At 43.4% G+C, this 17,022-nt stretch overlaps 1 protein-coding gene across 2 annotated transcripts in view; it reads left to right on the top strand.

Annotated features, from left to right (window-relative positions):
- The window catches only part of CACNA2D1 (calcium voltage-gated channel auxiliary subunit alpha2delta 1), a 636,415-nt gene that overhangs the window by 70,690 nt on the left and 548,703 nt on the right, over positions 1–17,022 (top strand). For both annotated transcript variants that reach the window (XM_045030029.1, XM_045030036.1), the window contains exon 2: positions 6,240–6,321. In XM_045030029.1, coding sequence (XP_044885964.1) covers positions 6,240–6,321 — 82 coding nt within the window. The remainder of the gene's footprint in view (positions 1–6,239; positions 6,322–17,022) is intronic.

A 17,022-nucleotide genomic window follows, 5' to 3' on the forward strand; every position in this document is an offset into this window, starting at 1 on the left:
TTCTATGGGAGGGGAAAACATAGGGACACATATATAGCTAGATGAATGATGAAGACTAGAAATAAAAGCGGGAGAGGAATTATTTAGGATGGTAAATAGGATTAACCGGATGAAATTCAGAAAGAGAATTTCCAGTGGGATTAGGTGGTGGCATAGTCTTCCAAAGAAAATTTTGGCAAATCCATTGAAAAGTAGACTAACCAAAGCTCTAGAAAATGGACTAGGAGGAGCCTAGCCTGCACTGTCAGGGAAATCGGTTAGGTGACCCAATCAAAATTAAAGATGGCCTGTGTTCTTATCTGAACATAGGAAATTGCCATTCCCATCACCACTGCAAGGGGGAGGGTTCATGATTTAAAGATCTCAGTCCTGATTCTTTGCTGCGCAGAGTTTCTGCTTCATGCAGCAGAGGAAAACCCATCAGGGAGGCTGTTACCATTTCTTAATTATCTGTGCTGGCCATGGCATAGATTCGAGTTGCCTGGGGGCTTCAGCAATTATACCTGCTGGTATTGTTCCCCAAGGGATCATCTACTGGCTGAGGGGATGCTTGGTGCCTATTGGACACCTCTGCACATCCCACTGTACTGATGCCAGGTGGGGTGGTGGTGGTGTATGAGCCAGGTCCATGACAGGGGAATTCTGATCTGGGCAAAGCTGGCCCTTTTGCACCATCAGAGTGGTGCAAAGAGGCCAGAATGCGATAGAAAATCTGGCCTTGGTTTGTATTGCACTAATTCACACTGTTTTGTGTCGCTGTTGAATACAAACAGCCCAGACTATTGCAATGGAGTTGTCACAGAGGCCCATTTGTGGTTCAGTGCTGTGTCGGCAGTTCTTGTAAGGCCTGACATACTCACCACACCTAACACACTGTGGTCATAATCTCAGTTTATAAAATGGCATGTAGGATTATTAATATTCTTGCATGATGTATGTATGGGGCATGGATATGGATATATAGCTCCCTGAGTTCTGGATATGGCCTAGAATAATATACTTAAAATGTGTTTGGCAAGCAATGTGTAAGCACAGTCTGCCTTAGATAGAGGTATGTGCATTTGCTTTTCTGACCAGCCTAGTTATCAGGCAGAGACACTATAAGGTAAACAAAACAATCAAGCTAACAAGTAGGGGAGAAGACAACATGGTGTCTACAGCCCAGCAGGAGAGAGACGCTTGGTCTGGGTTTTACTTTTCTAAGAATAGATTGCAAAGGTTTACTGGCTGAACCTCCCTGTCATTATAGACCAGTGATAAGCAATTGAATCAACTGTGTGTATACAATATTACTGTATTATAAAAGTGTATCTAGTCACGTCTTTTCTGCCAATGATACAGTGGTGATTAATATCCTAGTGAAATGTATGTATTAACACTATATGAGGAAATATGGGTGCTTAATGATACTATACTTTAAAGTCTGTGACCAAACACCGTGAGAAACAGTTGCATTCCCTACTGTCTGGGAGGGAACCTATCTACCTGTTTCCAACAAAATTAAACAAGGTTTGACCAAAAACACTGGAAGCCCTATTTACATGGAACTAAGCAGGGGGATGGGAAGCCCTCAGGAAGAGAAGAGCATGAGGTCATTCTGCATCTTGGAACAAGGTCATTGAACTTTGGAAGAAATAAGCAAGGACAGAAGCCATCTTTGGCATTCATCATGAGAGACACACGCAAGGGGTCAGAGCTCTTGCAAGCCGAGAAAGATGGGTCCATCAATCAAGGGTGTCAAAGTCTCTGGGAATGGAAGATTGATAAGGAAATGACCTTGAACAAAGATTGTAGCTGATTGAGTAAGGTCTTAGCCATTAGAAAACACATTTTTGCTTTTTTGTGTGTTTGTAGCCCTTTTTTAACTTTATTCCTCCTGCTTGGTGTCACTTAACTCTGTCCTTTCGTTAATAAATTTGTTTTATTTTTACTATAAACCAACTCAGTGCTCTGCTTGAAGGGAAGAGTGTATTTACCCCAGTTAAGTAAGCCTTGTCTACATTAAAGGGAAAAGTGGATCTAAGCTATGCAATTTGAGTTACGTGAATACCGTAACTCAGATTGATGTAGCTTAGATCTACTTACCACAGGGTCTACACTATGTAACGTTGATGGGAGATGCTTTCCTGTTGACTCCTCTTGCTCTTCTTGATCAGGTGGAGTACAGGAGTCAACGGGACAGCGATCGGTGGTCGATTTAGTGGGTCTTCATTAGAACCATTAAATCGACTGCTGATGCATCAATTGCCACAGCGTCAATCCTCTAGTAAGTGTAGACAAGCCCTTAATAAGCTGTAATATCCTTTTGGCTCTTTAAAGGAGCAAATGAACCTTAATATCTCTCTGACTGGTCCAGGAGGTGGCTGGACGTTGCAGAGCATATGGCTTTGGGAAAATTCAGAGTTAGGATTGCGTTGAGGTCACTCTTCAAGTGCTAACCAAAGCTGGTAGAAAACAGTGAATGTGACTGGTGTATTGCTGGCAGACTGCTGGGTTCAGAGTTGCTGGACTAAGGCTGCACTTATACACAACCACTCCGGGCATGCGAGTTGCTGGCAGTGAACGTCCCAGGCAGGGAGTTAAAGTAACAAAGCTTTTAATGCACATAAGGTTTACAGGGTAAGAGGTGATACAACTCCTCATCCCAGATTGCACCCCAAGATGTGATAGTAGTGTTACAAGTGTGGGTGATGGCTCATGTACAGAGAAAGTTTATAATAAAATAAAATCTGAATGAGACAGCCTATTCATGTGCCTCGACTGATTTGCGGTACATAATAGTACAATGACAATAATCCCCAATGATTCTGGAACTTTAACTGCTGCATTCTCCTACCTGTCAGTGCTACCTGTTTGAAACAAAAACCTCTCCTTACAGGGACAAATGCCCTGGATTACATGGAGGGCAAATGACCTTGTGCCAGTTCGATAAAGGACTGCAATCTATATTCCTAAGAGCTCGACCTTGTTCACATGGCATTGAAGTGAAATCCAAAGCATATGCACTGTGTGCAGCTGCTATGCAGAGTGATTTACATCTCTTCTGGCTTAACTCCTGTTTAGTGATCAGAGCTGAATCTTCAGCTGAATCAAAGCCATCCAACAGTGTTGTTACTCTGCATCTGCTGCTGTGACCAAGGCTGAGAGAATCTCTCTTGGTCAAACTCCCACTAGCTGCCTTGTGCCTGTGTTTGGGTTCTGCATAGCAACTGGGGAGGTGAAATCCATTACAGCAACTTCACAGGAGGGTGAAGGGCTGTTTCGTGGTCCCTGCTACTCCATCCTGGATCACATTCTAAGGTGACTCTCTGCCCCCATTCATTGTATAGGGAGCCAGGACACATAACTCAGCTTTGTGGATCACAGTGTTGTTCCTGTGACTTTCTAGGCACCTAAAAGTGGGGCACAGTGACACTCAGCCTTTGAATCATAGAAGATATGGGTTGGAAGAGACCTCAGGAGGTCATCTAGTCCAACCTCCTGCTCAAAGCAGGACGAACCCCAACTAAATCATCCCAGCCACAGCTTTGTCAAGCTGGGCCTTAAAAACCTCTAAGGATAGAGATGCTACCACCTCCCTAGGTAACCCATTCCAGTGCTTCACCACCCTCCTAGTGAAATATTTTTTCCTAATATCCAACCTACACTCCCCCCACCCCTACACTGCAACTTGAGACCATTGCTTCTTGTTCTGTCATCTGCCACCACTGAGAACAGCCTAGCTCCATCCTCTTTGGAACCCCCTTCAGGTAGTTGAAGGCTGCTATCAAATCCTCCCTCACTCTTCTCTTCTGCAGACTAAATAAGCCCAGTTCCCATAGCCTCTCCTCATAAGTCATGTGCCTCCAGCCCACTAATAATTTTTATTGACCTCCGCTGGACTCTCTCCAGTTTGTCCACATCCTTTCTGTAGTGGGGGGCCCAAAACTGGACACACTACTCCAGATATGGCCTCACTAGTGCCGAATAGAGGGGAATAATCACTTCCCTCGATCTGCTGGCAACGATCCTACTAATGTAGCCCAAGGGCACACTGCTGACTCATATCCAGCTTCTCATCCACTGTAATCCCCAGTTCCTTTTCTGCAGAACTGTTGCTTAGCCAGTCGGTCCCCAGCCAGTGCATCGGATTCTTCCATCCTAAGTGCAGGACTCTGCAGTTGTCCTGGTTGAACCTCATCAGATTTCTTTTGACCCAATCCTCCAATTTGTCTAGGTCACTCTGGACCCTATCCCTACCCTCTAGCATATCTACCTCACCCCCCAGTTTAGTGTCATCTGTGAATTTAATGAAGATACTGAACAAAACCGGCCACAGGACCGACCCCTGAGGCACTCCACTTGATACCAGCTGCCAACTAGACGTTGAGCCATTGATCACTACCCTTTGAGCCGACAATCTAGCCAGCTTTCTATCCACCTTATAGTCCATTCATCTAATCCATACTTATTTAACTGGCTGGCAAGAATACTGCGGGAGACGGTATCAAAAGCTTTCCTAAAGTCAAGGTATATCATGTCCACTGCTTTCCCCTCATCCACAGAGCCAGTTATGTCATCATAGAAGGCAATCAGGTTGGTCAGGCATGACTTGCCCTTGGTGAATCCATGCTGACTGTTCCTGATCATCTTCCTCTCTTCCAAGTGCTTCAAAATTGATTCCTTGAGGATCTGCTCCATGATTTTTCCAGGGACTGAGGTGAGTCTGTAGTTCCCTGGATTCTCCTTCTTCCCTTTTTAAAATATGGGCACTATATTTGCCTTTTTCCAATCACATCAGCCAACTCCCTAAGTACGCTCGGATGCACTGCATCCGGCCCCATGGACTTGTGTATGTCCAGCTTTTCTAAATAGCCCTTAACTTGTTCTTTTGCCACAGAGTGCTGCTCACCTCCTCCCCACACTGTGCTGTCCAGTGCAGCAGTCTGGGAACTGACCTTATCTGTGAAGACCAAGGCAAAAAAAGCATTGAGTACTTCAGTTTTTTCCACATCATGTGTCACTAGGTTGCCTCCCCATTCAGTAAGGGTCCCACACTTTCCCTGATCACCTTCTTGGTGCTAACATACCTGTAGAAACCCTTCTTGTTACCCTTCACATCCCTTGCTAGCTGTAACTTCAGTTGTGCTTTGATCTTTCTGATTACGCCCCTGCATGCTCAAGCAATATTTTTATACTCCTCCCTAGTCATCTGTCCAAGTTTCCACTTGTAAGCTTCCTTTTTGTGTTTAAGCTCACCGAAGATTTCTCTGTTAAGCCCAGCTGGTCGTCTGCCATATTTGCTATTCTTTCTGCACGTTGGGATGGTTTGTTCCTGTGCCCTCAATAAGGCTTCTTTAAAATCCAGACAGTCTTCTGGACTCCTTTCCCCCTTCATATTAGCCTCCCCAGGGATTCTGCCTATCAGTTCCCTGAGGGAGTCAAAAGTCTACTTTTCTGAAGTCACGGGATCTTGTGAGGATAAATAAATTAAAGATTAGAATGTGCTCATATACTAGGGTAATGGGGACCGGAACATAGATAGTAATAATAAGTGCTGACAGTATGCTTGATTGTTCAGCTAACACGTGGTCTGGTCACTATAGACAACCGTATGAGAGATACAACTGCAGAAAGGTTCACCTGACACTTGAAGACTTAGAATCAAAATACAACTGGGAGGCTAGTCAGTCTCTATACCATGTAGTCTCTAACCTCTCTGCTGCAGCTGTCAGCTAGTGCTAATTGTGTTGATGGGTTTTGTGAGAGGAACTCTTGTCTATGATATGCGGGGACCACCATGCAGTCTACAAATAGTTACACAATTGGTTGATGTAAGACCAGGCTAGATTTGAGCTAACAAAAGATATTCACATTAACTTATGTCTCAGTATTGGTGGCATATTCCAAAAGGACACACAGGTTACTTTTTCAACAATCAAGGGCAAGGCTCTTGTGCCCTTTAAACAACTATTTTCATGTGTCCTGACTTTTTGCCCTTTTTTCGATAGGTCATTGTATACAGCTTCCTCACCGTGTTGGGCCTTTGCAAGGCAGAGAGCTTCTATGAGCGAGAGAGAGAGAGAGAGAGAGAGAGAATGAATGTCTAAAGCAGAGTTACAGCAATATCGAGGGGACTTCGGAATCAATCTGCCTCCTGGAGGATAATCTGTCAGCCTGCATTTGTGTTTGTGATCATCATAACTATTTGCCATTGATCTGATGGGACATCTCTTTCTCTCTTCTTTTTATTTCTGTAGAATAAAGTCATGGGTGGATAAAATGCAAGTCGATCTTGTAACGTTGGCAAGAAGCGCAAGTGGGGTGGACGAGCTTGCCAAGGTGAGTCTAAATGGGTAGAGCCTCTGTGACAACTAGAACAGTCAAAAATGGATGGTGCTCATCATATAGGGGAAACAATTAATTCATCCCATCCTCACAGTGATTTCTTTTGGAATGAAAGCCTATAATATCCCTTTTCTCTTCTGTTTACATAGAAGGACATGAATAATGGAGACATCCATTAATTCACTCTCTTTATATTGAAGCTAATATTTAATCAGCTGTGCAGTACCGGGCATAAGGTTTATGATTATTACAACACCCACACACAATAGCACAGCTCCTTTTACATTGTATATTTGTCCAATATGGTATCCAGGAAGCAACTATTCAAGGAAAGTTCATGGAAAGCTCTCTGTTTTGAAAGAGAAGACCGGTTTTCTGACATATAAATTCTCTGAATTGAAGAAGTCTTTGTAGCCTAGATTTCTATGGAGGAGAATGATACTATCTAATGTTCTCTAATGTTATACTACTTTAATCCAGAGTATATTTTACAGAAGGAACAAATTATTATTATTTTTATTATGGAGAAGAGGTATCCATGTTACTGTACACACTATTATTGTGCACACAAAAATAAGTTAAAAGAACATTATTAAAGTTGCGAAGTCAAGCACTCAAAAATTAGGAAATGCCAGAATTAAGGTTTCCTGTGCAACCTTAATTCAGTCCCCTTGAGTGCATGAACTGTGATACAGTCTTCAATTTCATGGTCACACACTATTTTTTCCATCGGACCTCTTCCCCAGTTAGTTCACAGAATAGACACGCTCTGAATATGAATCAAGGTTATGCAGGGAAGGGGACAGTTGTTTGAAGGTCCGTGCATCATTTGTAGCAGAATTTGGAAGGTGTATGGTGAATGAAGCAGGAGAATGCAGGAAGAGAAAGGATGGTCTCATGGTTAAAGCAGTTGAATACTATCCCCAGGAATTAAATTCTGTCCCTGTCTTTGCCATAGAGTTCTTATGTGACGTTGGGCAAGTCGCTTATACCAAATTTAGTGTATTCTGTATTTTCTGGGTGCCTGAGTTGAGACTCTGGGATCTAATTTGCAGGAGTGCTGAACACCCTCAGCTATGACTGAAGTCAATGGGACTTGTGCTTTGATCATATAAAATGCCATATAATGGTAAGAACTCTAAAAAAGGAGCTCTTAGGCTGCTGAAATTTGGAACCTAAAATTAGTGAACACTTTTGACCTTAATCTTCCTGGGCCTCATTGCCCCTCCTGTAAAATAGGGACAATGCCCCCAACTCATCTCACAAGTGTACTGTGAAAATGAATTCATTAATATTTGTGAAGCACTCAGATGCTATAGTGATCAGCACTATAGAAAACTCATAAGGAAACTAATAACACTGTTTTCAGAGGAGGATTTAGATGGGTTTGCAGTAAAGAAGGCACACACTGAACAATGAGGTGAAAACAAATCTCCTCATTAAGTGAACACTGTCCATTCTGTGCACTGAATGAGGCAAGGGTCCTACAGAAAAATAGTGTGTGAGAGTTAGAGACTGTATCCTAATGCCTCTGGCAGCCAAATTAAGGTTGCACAGGCATCCTTCATTTGGAATTCCTAATTTTTTAGTGCTTGACTTTGCAGCCTTACTAATATTCTTTTAATCTTGTTTTCGTGTGTAATTTCCTAGGTTTTTTAAAAAGGAAACTGGAAAAAAACACATCCTGAAATTCCATCATGTGGGATCATATTGACACTCTTACATGGTTCATCAACAGGAAAGGAACCCTTAGACCCACTGCATACACCTCTGACACATGAGCTAATGGAGTAACTGATAGGGGGGATGAGATCCTTTGCCAGTGGTTTCAGAGATTTTCACAGCAGAACATGGTGAGACTCAGAAATTATAGGTTCCGTTCTGTTGGAGGGAGTGTGCTCTAGCAGGTATAGACTCTTCTGTGCATGTGCCCCAAGTGTGACACATTCTGCCCCATCCCTTCAGACTTGTCCCAGTCCTGTCTCTTACCCATCCCGGCCTCCTTGTCCCAGTTCCATACTTCTCACCTACTCAGTCCTAGTCTCCACATCCCAATCCTGGTTTTCTTGCTCAGGTAGTTCTAGTTTCCCCACTGTGGACTTCTGATCCCTTTATTAATTTACTCCCAACTCCCAGTTTTCTTGTGTAGCCATTCCTAGTTCATCCCTCCTCCAAACCCCCATCTCCTTACCCAGCTAGTCCAAGTTATCCTCTCCTGGCTTCTCTTCCAATCTCTCTCTCCCTCACCCTGGCCTTCAGTCACACCCCTTCTTGCTCTCGTGTTCCCAGTCCCAGTCTTCCTTCCAGGCTTTTTGTCCAATCTCAGTGTCCCCTCTCAGTTCTCTCCCCTCATCCTGGCTTCTGGCCAGATCTCTCTCCTCTCCTTCATCACCTCCTCCCCCCCTACATATTGGTCCTAGTCTCCGTAGCCAGCCAGTCTGTGTCTGCTGCCTGACTCCTCATCTGATTTCAGTCTGGCATTTCCCATCCTTCTCCCAGTGTCTTTTCCCAACCCGCCACAGTTTCCCCTCTCACCTTAATTCACTGTCCTAGTTCCCCACCCCCAAGCTTCTTGTCCCAATGTGTTCCTTTCCCTCCCCTCTGGTCTGGATTTTATCCCCTCTGCATGAGACTCAGTTGGATTCTTCCTCCATGCAGCCTGGGCCTACTGGCAGATGTGGGGGTTATGGGGGGCATAGGAGAGACAGTCTCTCTGCTTAGATGCCTGGACTAAGAACAGCCCATAGCAGCCCCGAGAACTGCAATTGTAGACAAAACCCTGTTCAGCTGTGGCTTGGAACATGCCCAGTGCATAGAAAATCTTTGAGAAAACTGCTAAAATCTAAGAACCCTCTACTGAGCATGTTTGATCTGCAGTTCTTCAAGGATTAGGATTTGGACAAATTAGGATGGAGTTTCGAAGGGACAATAAAAGGCACATCTGTGAAACAAAGGTTGCCCCCTGCCAAATTTCAAGTCCTTGCTCCAAAGCATGGAGGTGCTAGAGCTTTTAAAAGAAAAAGTGTCTTGAATATTTTAACACAGTCAAACAAAATATTTATCCATATTTCTTTCTTGGTAATTGCTGAACCCTTTTGCCTGAAATTTAAAAAAAAAGAAAATCAGCCTGAGGCAGACACCAGGGATGGAAAATTTCAGCCCAAATGGATATAGCTTGGCCACACTTGAACCAGTTGAAAACAGGTTCTTATAATGGGAAATGTTGGGCAACCTTACTGTTGAAACAGTGCTATCAGCCCTGCCTAGAATATACCACAATTACATGAAAACTGAAGGAACTGTTAAACTCTGAACATGGTAGCTAATCCCTTTTGAAAGCCAAAATGTATAGCACACTTAATACAAATCAAAGTGCTGTTTCAGTGAGTATGCGGACTGCCTGTGTGTGTGCGTATGATTCCAGAATAAGAAGCATTAATGCAGTATGTTTCCATGTAAAATATCACTTCATATTAATGTCATTAATGACAGATCTATACTGCCGTATGTCTTTTTTCTGTATCCACAGATTTGAATTGCCTTTCTTTGTAAATGGGAATGTAAGACCCTGTAAGGAGTGACCTATGGAATCTCTCTCTTTTCTCTTATTTACCAGTATCCTTGTCACTTTCTGATTTTTAAAATGAGACTCCATTAGTGCTTAATTGCATCTCTTCTGAAATGAACCCCTGTCAAGGCTGAATCCCCACTCTGTCACTCCGAATGCAGAAGATGGGGGCCCACAAGGATTTTAAAAATTAATACTTGCCACCCCAGGCTTGTATTACACTCCCAAGGTTACAGCTTTTCTCTGGCCTTGGCTTGGTAAATGCTGCCACTACCCAAATGAAAAAACAAAACAACAACAACAACAACTCAACTCTTTGAACCCAGGAAGGAGCACTTGGGAATTCCTCTCTGTGGGGTACCCTCAAGCCCTTTCACCCCTCCCCCCGCCCTTCAGGGAAGAGCTGAGAAAGAAAACAAAGGAAATTAGCTGTGGCTACCAGCTAATAAAACAACATGCACAGACCTCTTAGGACACCAAAAATCCAATCCTGTTCTTAAAAAACAAAAAGGAAAAATTACATCTGGAACTTAGGTTTTTTTTGCTAGATCGTAAAAGAAACCATTCCAAAAATTAAGCACCTAAACTCGCTTTTTTGGGGGTTCAGCTTAAAGGTTACAAGCAAACAAAAGCATCAGGGGTTAGCACAAAGGAGACTCACAAGCCAAAATAAAAAATAAACCTGATTGTGTCTAACTAAACAATCCCTATCCAAATAATTTCTTCTAGGTATGGAACATACATTTTCATACCTGGTTCAAGCCTTACACAGCATTCCTGCTCTATCCCTGCAGCCCAGAGAACAACAGACAAAAGGAAAGTTTCTTTACCAATTTTAAAAAGTTCTACCTTCCCATTGGCTTTTTTGGTCAGGTGCCCACTCCTTTTCTTTTACCTGTGGGCTTGTTACCCCTTTACAGGTAAAGCAGGCAGAGAACAGACACCAAGAGGGATTTTACAGCTAGCTGGCTGGCTGGGTGTCCATCAAAGGGAGCTACTCCCCCTCCCTTCATGTATCACAACTCCAGTCTTGCTATATGAGAGATTAACATATATTAAAGATAAAGCGCGTGTGAATTCTGCAGTTAGGGTCAACTAGCACTTTTATTCAAAGAACCTGCTTTCCATTGCTCATAGCTTTCTGAAACATGGAGCTTTTAGGCTAAATTTCCAGGGCTATTGTTTGACCCAAAGCCTGCTTAAGTCAATGGAAATACGTCTGTTGACTTCAAAGGGCTTTAAAGCAGCCCTCTAGTCTCCACACTTTAGGTAAACTTTGAGAGTAAAATAGTTGTCTTTTCTTTTTTCTTTTCTTCTTTTTTTTTTTTTGGAGGTGAGAATGATGAGATTTAAAAAAGAATACACAGTTTCTATTATAAAATAATAGTCATGACTTTTTGTGAGCAGCTGTAGCGCCGGAGTGCGTGCGCGGAGGACGGGGGTAGATAGCTGTAAATTGGCCAGGAAATAGGCTTTAGGAAGGATAAGTGTCTCTGTGTTCTAGAGAAAAATCCATTCTGATTTGGCCAAGCGATAAGGGTTTGAAAATCACCGCTAGCACATATAATAGATTTTTGATAATTTTAAGGCCTGATCCACCTCCCACTAAAGTCAGTGGAAGGACACCCGCTGAGTTCAGTGGGAGTTACTGCATCCTTCCCAGGGCTACACTCACCCATTTGTGTCACTAGGACTTCTGGGGGCATATCCCATGATTCTTTGTGCTGCAGCTTAATATTAAATACTTGCAATAAACTGCTTATGAACATTCTAAGACTGATAGAAGACCCAGAATAATGCATAGAAATGATTTGGTGAATAACTTTGAATAGTGAATACATTTGAGAAAATTGTTGCTGCTTGTGGACAATTGGCCAACAGAAATGGGTTGAATATTATTATTTATTTGTATCGCAATAGCACCTATATCTCCCAAACAAGGTTGAGTCCCCGTTATGCTAGGTGCTGTGCATACAGATAGTGAAACCCCTGCTCAGAAGAGAGAACAATCTAAATAGACAAGACAGCCAAAATGTGTGTGTGTGTGTAGGGAAAGGAACCGCTAGTATCCTTATTTTATGGATGGGGAACTTGAGCACAAAGAGATTGATTTGCCCAAGGTCACACTGACAGACTGTGACAGAGCCAAGAGTAGATCTTGGATCTCCTGAGTCCCAGTCCAGTGCTTTACCCACAAATCATCCTCCCTCTAAACAGTTTGTTATCAATTATTGATTAGCTGTAGGAATAAGCAGTCACACAACTAGCAATTAACTACAGTTATTATTACCCTTAAGATGAACTGTGCTTAATGTGTATGCTTCCTTTTGTAGTTCATCTTTGTGCCCTTTGCTGCTTATGTATGCTGTATGGGAATGGCTTCAAAGTGGTTTTCCAAAAATAGTTTTTAATCTGCATTTTTCAGTGCAGTTTTCCCAGATATTAATTAGGGGGCTTAGCTTGAGAACTGGGAAAGTGCCAACACAGATTTTCCACCAACTGTGGTGTCCTCATCTCAATTCCAGTCCTCCAGAGGTTGCCTCGGCAAAGAGGGGAAGTCTTGAGTTGATAGGCCAAATTCTCAACTGCTGTAAATCAGAGTAGCTGCACTGAAGTCAATGGAGTAACATTGATTTATACCAGCTGAGGTTCTGGTCTGATATCTCTAATTTAAAAAAAAAACAAGCAAGCAAACCTTATTTGGAAAAAAAACATTGAGCCATTTTTATACATCATACATGAGAAATAAAGGACACAAACATGATCACTTTTTGCCTGTTCAGTTTCCCATTTGAAAAGAGTACTGTGGGTTGTACTACCAGTCTCACATCCTGATACTGTCCAGTTTCTGATTCAGTACATGTTTCTTACTAAAAGAACAATGGGAAAGAACTCCTAGTGAAGCACAACATGCAGGATGATCTAGAGTTACAAGATGTTGCACATGTAGCAACCTCCCTGGCACTTGGAGGGGAGGCCCAAGGTTGCAGGAGGGGAGAGTTTGGAGGAGGCACCAGTAAGTCAGTCTGTGTGCATGTGGCTTGAAAGTTTGCTGCAGTTACAGCACCTCTGTAAATAGTTCTCTTAATAAAGGGCCAGTCTAGTTTTAGAAATATCGTGTCCTCTACTGTTGTGTTACATTAAACAGTGCAATTGTTGTGGGTAGGGTTACCCCTGACCGGTATTTGACCGACCTGGCTTTTTTTTTAAATGGATTTCCCAGTTGCCAGAAAAATAATTTAATCTGCTGGGTTTCTTTTTTTATGTGGGTCTAAAGATTTGCATTATTATCACAATACACTGGTATATCAAATGTTAAAAATTTCTGTGTCCAGCTAAAGATGCTGCAGAGTTCCCAATTCTGTAGTTTAAGTGATAGATCAAAACTGTTGAAAATACAGCAGCTGTCTTCCCACCAACATGTAAGCGCACCACACGAATGTGTGAGAGAGGGTTTGAGTCATGTGAGAGTGAGGAGAGGTGCAATGTTATCAATCTTATACGTATGTGTTAGCTCTCTAGTTAGAGTGGCTGCTGAAGGGGTAGTTGCGGAATTGCCTTGTGGTTGAGGTTAAGGTAGTCTTGCCTTGTGGGAGTGGTGCCGGGGGTTTTTGCATTTCAGAGGTGGTATGCCTAGTTGTTGGCTTTAAAAAAAGAAAAAAGATTCTTATTTACACCAAGGCTTCTTTAAACTGCTCTGGCAGTGTGCAGGTGGTGTTAGCATTGTATAAGCGTAATTGCTGTTCACTTTAAGGACTCAGTGTAAATCAACCCTAGGGTAAATGATATGCAGACCCTAGTGAGCAAGTGTATTTTTAAGCTTCCTGAGGACTATAGAGACATATTTTAAAAAAGTGAGTGTCTGTAGATAAAAAGAACAGGAGTACTTGTGGCACCTTAGAGACTAACAAATTTATTTCAGCATGAGCTTTTGTGAGCTACAGCTAACACGGCTGCTACTCTGAAACCTGTCTATAGATAGGCTCCTAAATCCATAATAAAGTACCAAAATAAGGGGCCTGTTTCTCAGAAATGCTGAGCACCCAGGTGATCCCATTGTCTTCAGTTATTTTCTTCAATGAGAGCAAAAAAGAGTTTATTCATAAAAGGTACAAACCCATGTGTGTTAGTCCTGGACAACCAGTGCCACATTGCTCAGGAGTGAGTGGAGAATGGTTTGAATTGTAGAGCTAAGTACACAAATAGTTACTGTTTTTTAAATGTGTGTACAGCTTCCATTTTAAATAGACCTTTCACAGCAAAGGCCCGTGACTAAGCTAATTGACACTTTTTATAATTTAATAAACTGTGACAAGTCTGCTTCTAATTACCCACATTAGTTGCTAATATACCTCTAGCAGAAGGAGAGAGAGAGAGAAAAGGAGGGACCCTTGCAAAACTCAGAAATCAAATTCTCAGATTGAGCGTGTTGACCCTCAGCAGTGCACTAGCCTGTCCATTTCAAACTGATTGACAAGGAGCATATGTTGCATAAATATCAAAATAAAAATGTGGTTGTGTGTTAGAAGTTTTGACATGACGAATACACAGGAGCTGTACCGTAAACTGCAGTGGCAACAAATAACGTTTTACACCATGTAACCTTTTCAGGCAACAGGCTAATTGAACACAACAGCAGTTTAGAGATACCGTTCCAAGGAGAGCTAGTTTCTGAATGTTTCCCTTCTGATGTAGTAGCAATAGTGACTCTTGCATGATATTCATGAGGCATACTGTTATTATAGTCCCAGGAGTCGCAGAGAAAGATAAACTTGTTCTTTATTAGAGCTGGTCAAAAATGGGAGGACATTTTTCTTTACAATTTTGTCTTTTTTTAAAAAAAGACCAAAATTCCAAATTTCAACCTCAAAAATTATTCGACATTTCTGTTTATTTTCAACCAGTTCTGTTCTTTATCTTTACCCATATGTATTATTGTGAACATTACCAGTTGATGTTTTCTGCCTTTCCATTTAATTTTGGATCAGATATTTTTAAAGGAAAAATTATTTGCTCATAGGGGGAAAATAATAGTAGGGTTGGAAATGATTGGTTTGGAGAAATGGTGGGAAGGATATATTTTATTTGCATATTTTATTTGTCAATAAATAAATATGTAGGCTTCAGCATGGCAGAGGGGAGCACAGGCCACTGGCTTCACGGAGGTGGGAGATTACCCTGCAGCCCCCCTGCCTGCAGAACAGATTCGATGAGAGTGTACCCGACCCTGACATAGCCTAAGGGGTAGGCCTGCCCCAGAAACACACCCTTGCCCCTCTGCACCAGGTGCGCCAAGATAGGAAGTGAGAGGGGCAGAGTCTCTCACGCATTCCCAGCTCTGGCCCCCAATCCAGGTGTGGGGCAGTCAGGCTCAGTCCTGCAGGATCCAAGTGTGGAGGGGCTTAGTGTTGGGGCATCCAGGTGTGGGGTAACAGGGTTCAGTGTTGGACAGTCTAGGTGTGGGTGGCTTAGTGGGATATGTGAGGGGATCTGGATGCATCTGGGCTCATTGTGGGGTTCCGGGTGCAGGGGGAATGGAACTTTGCAGGGGGGTTGAGATGAAGATGGTTGCAGCTCAGCGGTGGGGGTCTGGATGTGGGGGGAATGGGGCTCAGTGAGGGGGTCTGGGTGTGGGGGACTCAGCGGCGGGAGGGGAGGTGCTGGTGTGGGGGTCTGGGTGCAGCTGGTTGGGGCTCAGTGGGGTGGGGGGCCAGGTACAGGGAGTCGTCGGAGTGGTCCAGGTGCTGGGGGGTGGGGCTCGTCAGGTTGGGGGTTCAAGTGTGGGGGATTGTCGAGGTGCAGGGATGGGGGTCTGGATATGGGGTGAGGAAGGCTCAGCCGGGGGGTTCTGGGTATGGGCAGTGTGGCTTGGCAGGGGGGTATGTATATGGGGGGGTCTGGATGCACAGGGGTTGGGTGGATGGAGGAGCAGCTCCCTGTACAGTGACCTCTCCCACCATGGCTGAGGAGCGATGGGGGCAGGAAGTGTGTGGGGGGGTGTGGAGCTTCCTGCAGCCGGGGGAGGTTTCTGACCCAGCCCTGGCTGCTTCTTGCAGGGAAAGAGGAAGATCTGTTGTCTCCCACCCCGCAGCCCAACTGTGACTAGCAGCAGAACCTGGCGCAGGGTAGGAGCCACCAGCCAGGGCGTCCTCAGCCACTCTTCCCCCATCCCCCCGTCTGCAGTGATTTATCTCTCTGCCAGGTGCTCCAAAACAGCACACCCACACTTCCCTTTGCTTCCCTATCAGAAATCATTTTTCTGTGGGGAAACAAAGAAATCTCTGGGAGACATGAATTCTGTGCATGTGGAGTGACACAGAATTCCCTCAGGAGTAATAATACAGCAGGGCTCATTACTGGAGAGTCAGTGTGGTTGAGCCGATATAACGGTGTTTCTCAAACTGGGGTCGCCGCTTGTGTAAGCAAAGCCCCTGGTGGGCCGGGCCAATTTGTTTACCTGGGCCAGTTTGTTTAGCTGCTGGAAGCGGTGCGGGCCGAGTTTGAGAAACACTATGATATAATATAATATAGGGCTGGCACTCAAGATCTCGAGTTCTAATCCTGGATGTATCACCAACCTGTTTTGTGGGCTTATGTCACTCACAGTCTGTGTCTCTTAATTCATCTGTAAAAAAGGGGATAATACTTAGCTACCCCATGGCTGTTGTGGAGGTTAAGTGGGTGAGATTTGCATGGCTCTTTTAAACATGTAAAGTCTTATAATTGATGAGCATGGTTATTAAGGGATTTTGCAGTAGGGCAATGAACACAGGCACTGAAAATAAGCATTTCACTCATTCACTGAGGTGAATTAGAGCCCAATGGGTAGTGTTTGAGAGAATAGACAAGATGGGATAGGGTAAATAGTGGTCTCCAAAACGTGAAAGCAATGTTTTAACAATATTGTGCTCCAGAGAGACATCCCTGCCACTGCTATATAGTTTTATGTGAAACCAAATACCAGAGGAGTGAGAATTATGAAGAGGATCCTCCAAATTAAGTTCCGTCGAGCTTACATGTTGCTAACTGATGTCAAGATGTCAGTGGAATGAAATCACTTTTAGAAATGCAGGCTGGGAAATTTGAAGACACATCTGCATGTTATCCTTATGATCCATATGGAAATT

This window comes from Mauremys mutica, chromosome 1 (genome assembly GCF_020497125.1).
Source record: "Mauremys mutica isolate MM-2020 ecotype Southern chromosome 1, ASM2049712v1, whole genome shotgun sequence".
Lineage (NCBI taxonomy): Eukaryota > Metazoa > Chordata > Testudines > Geoemydidae > Mauremys > Mauremys mutica.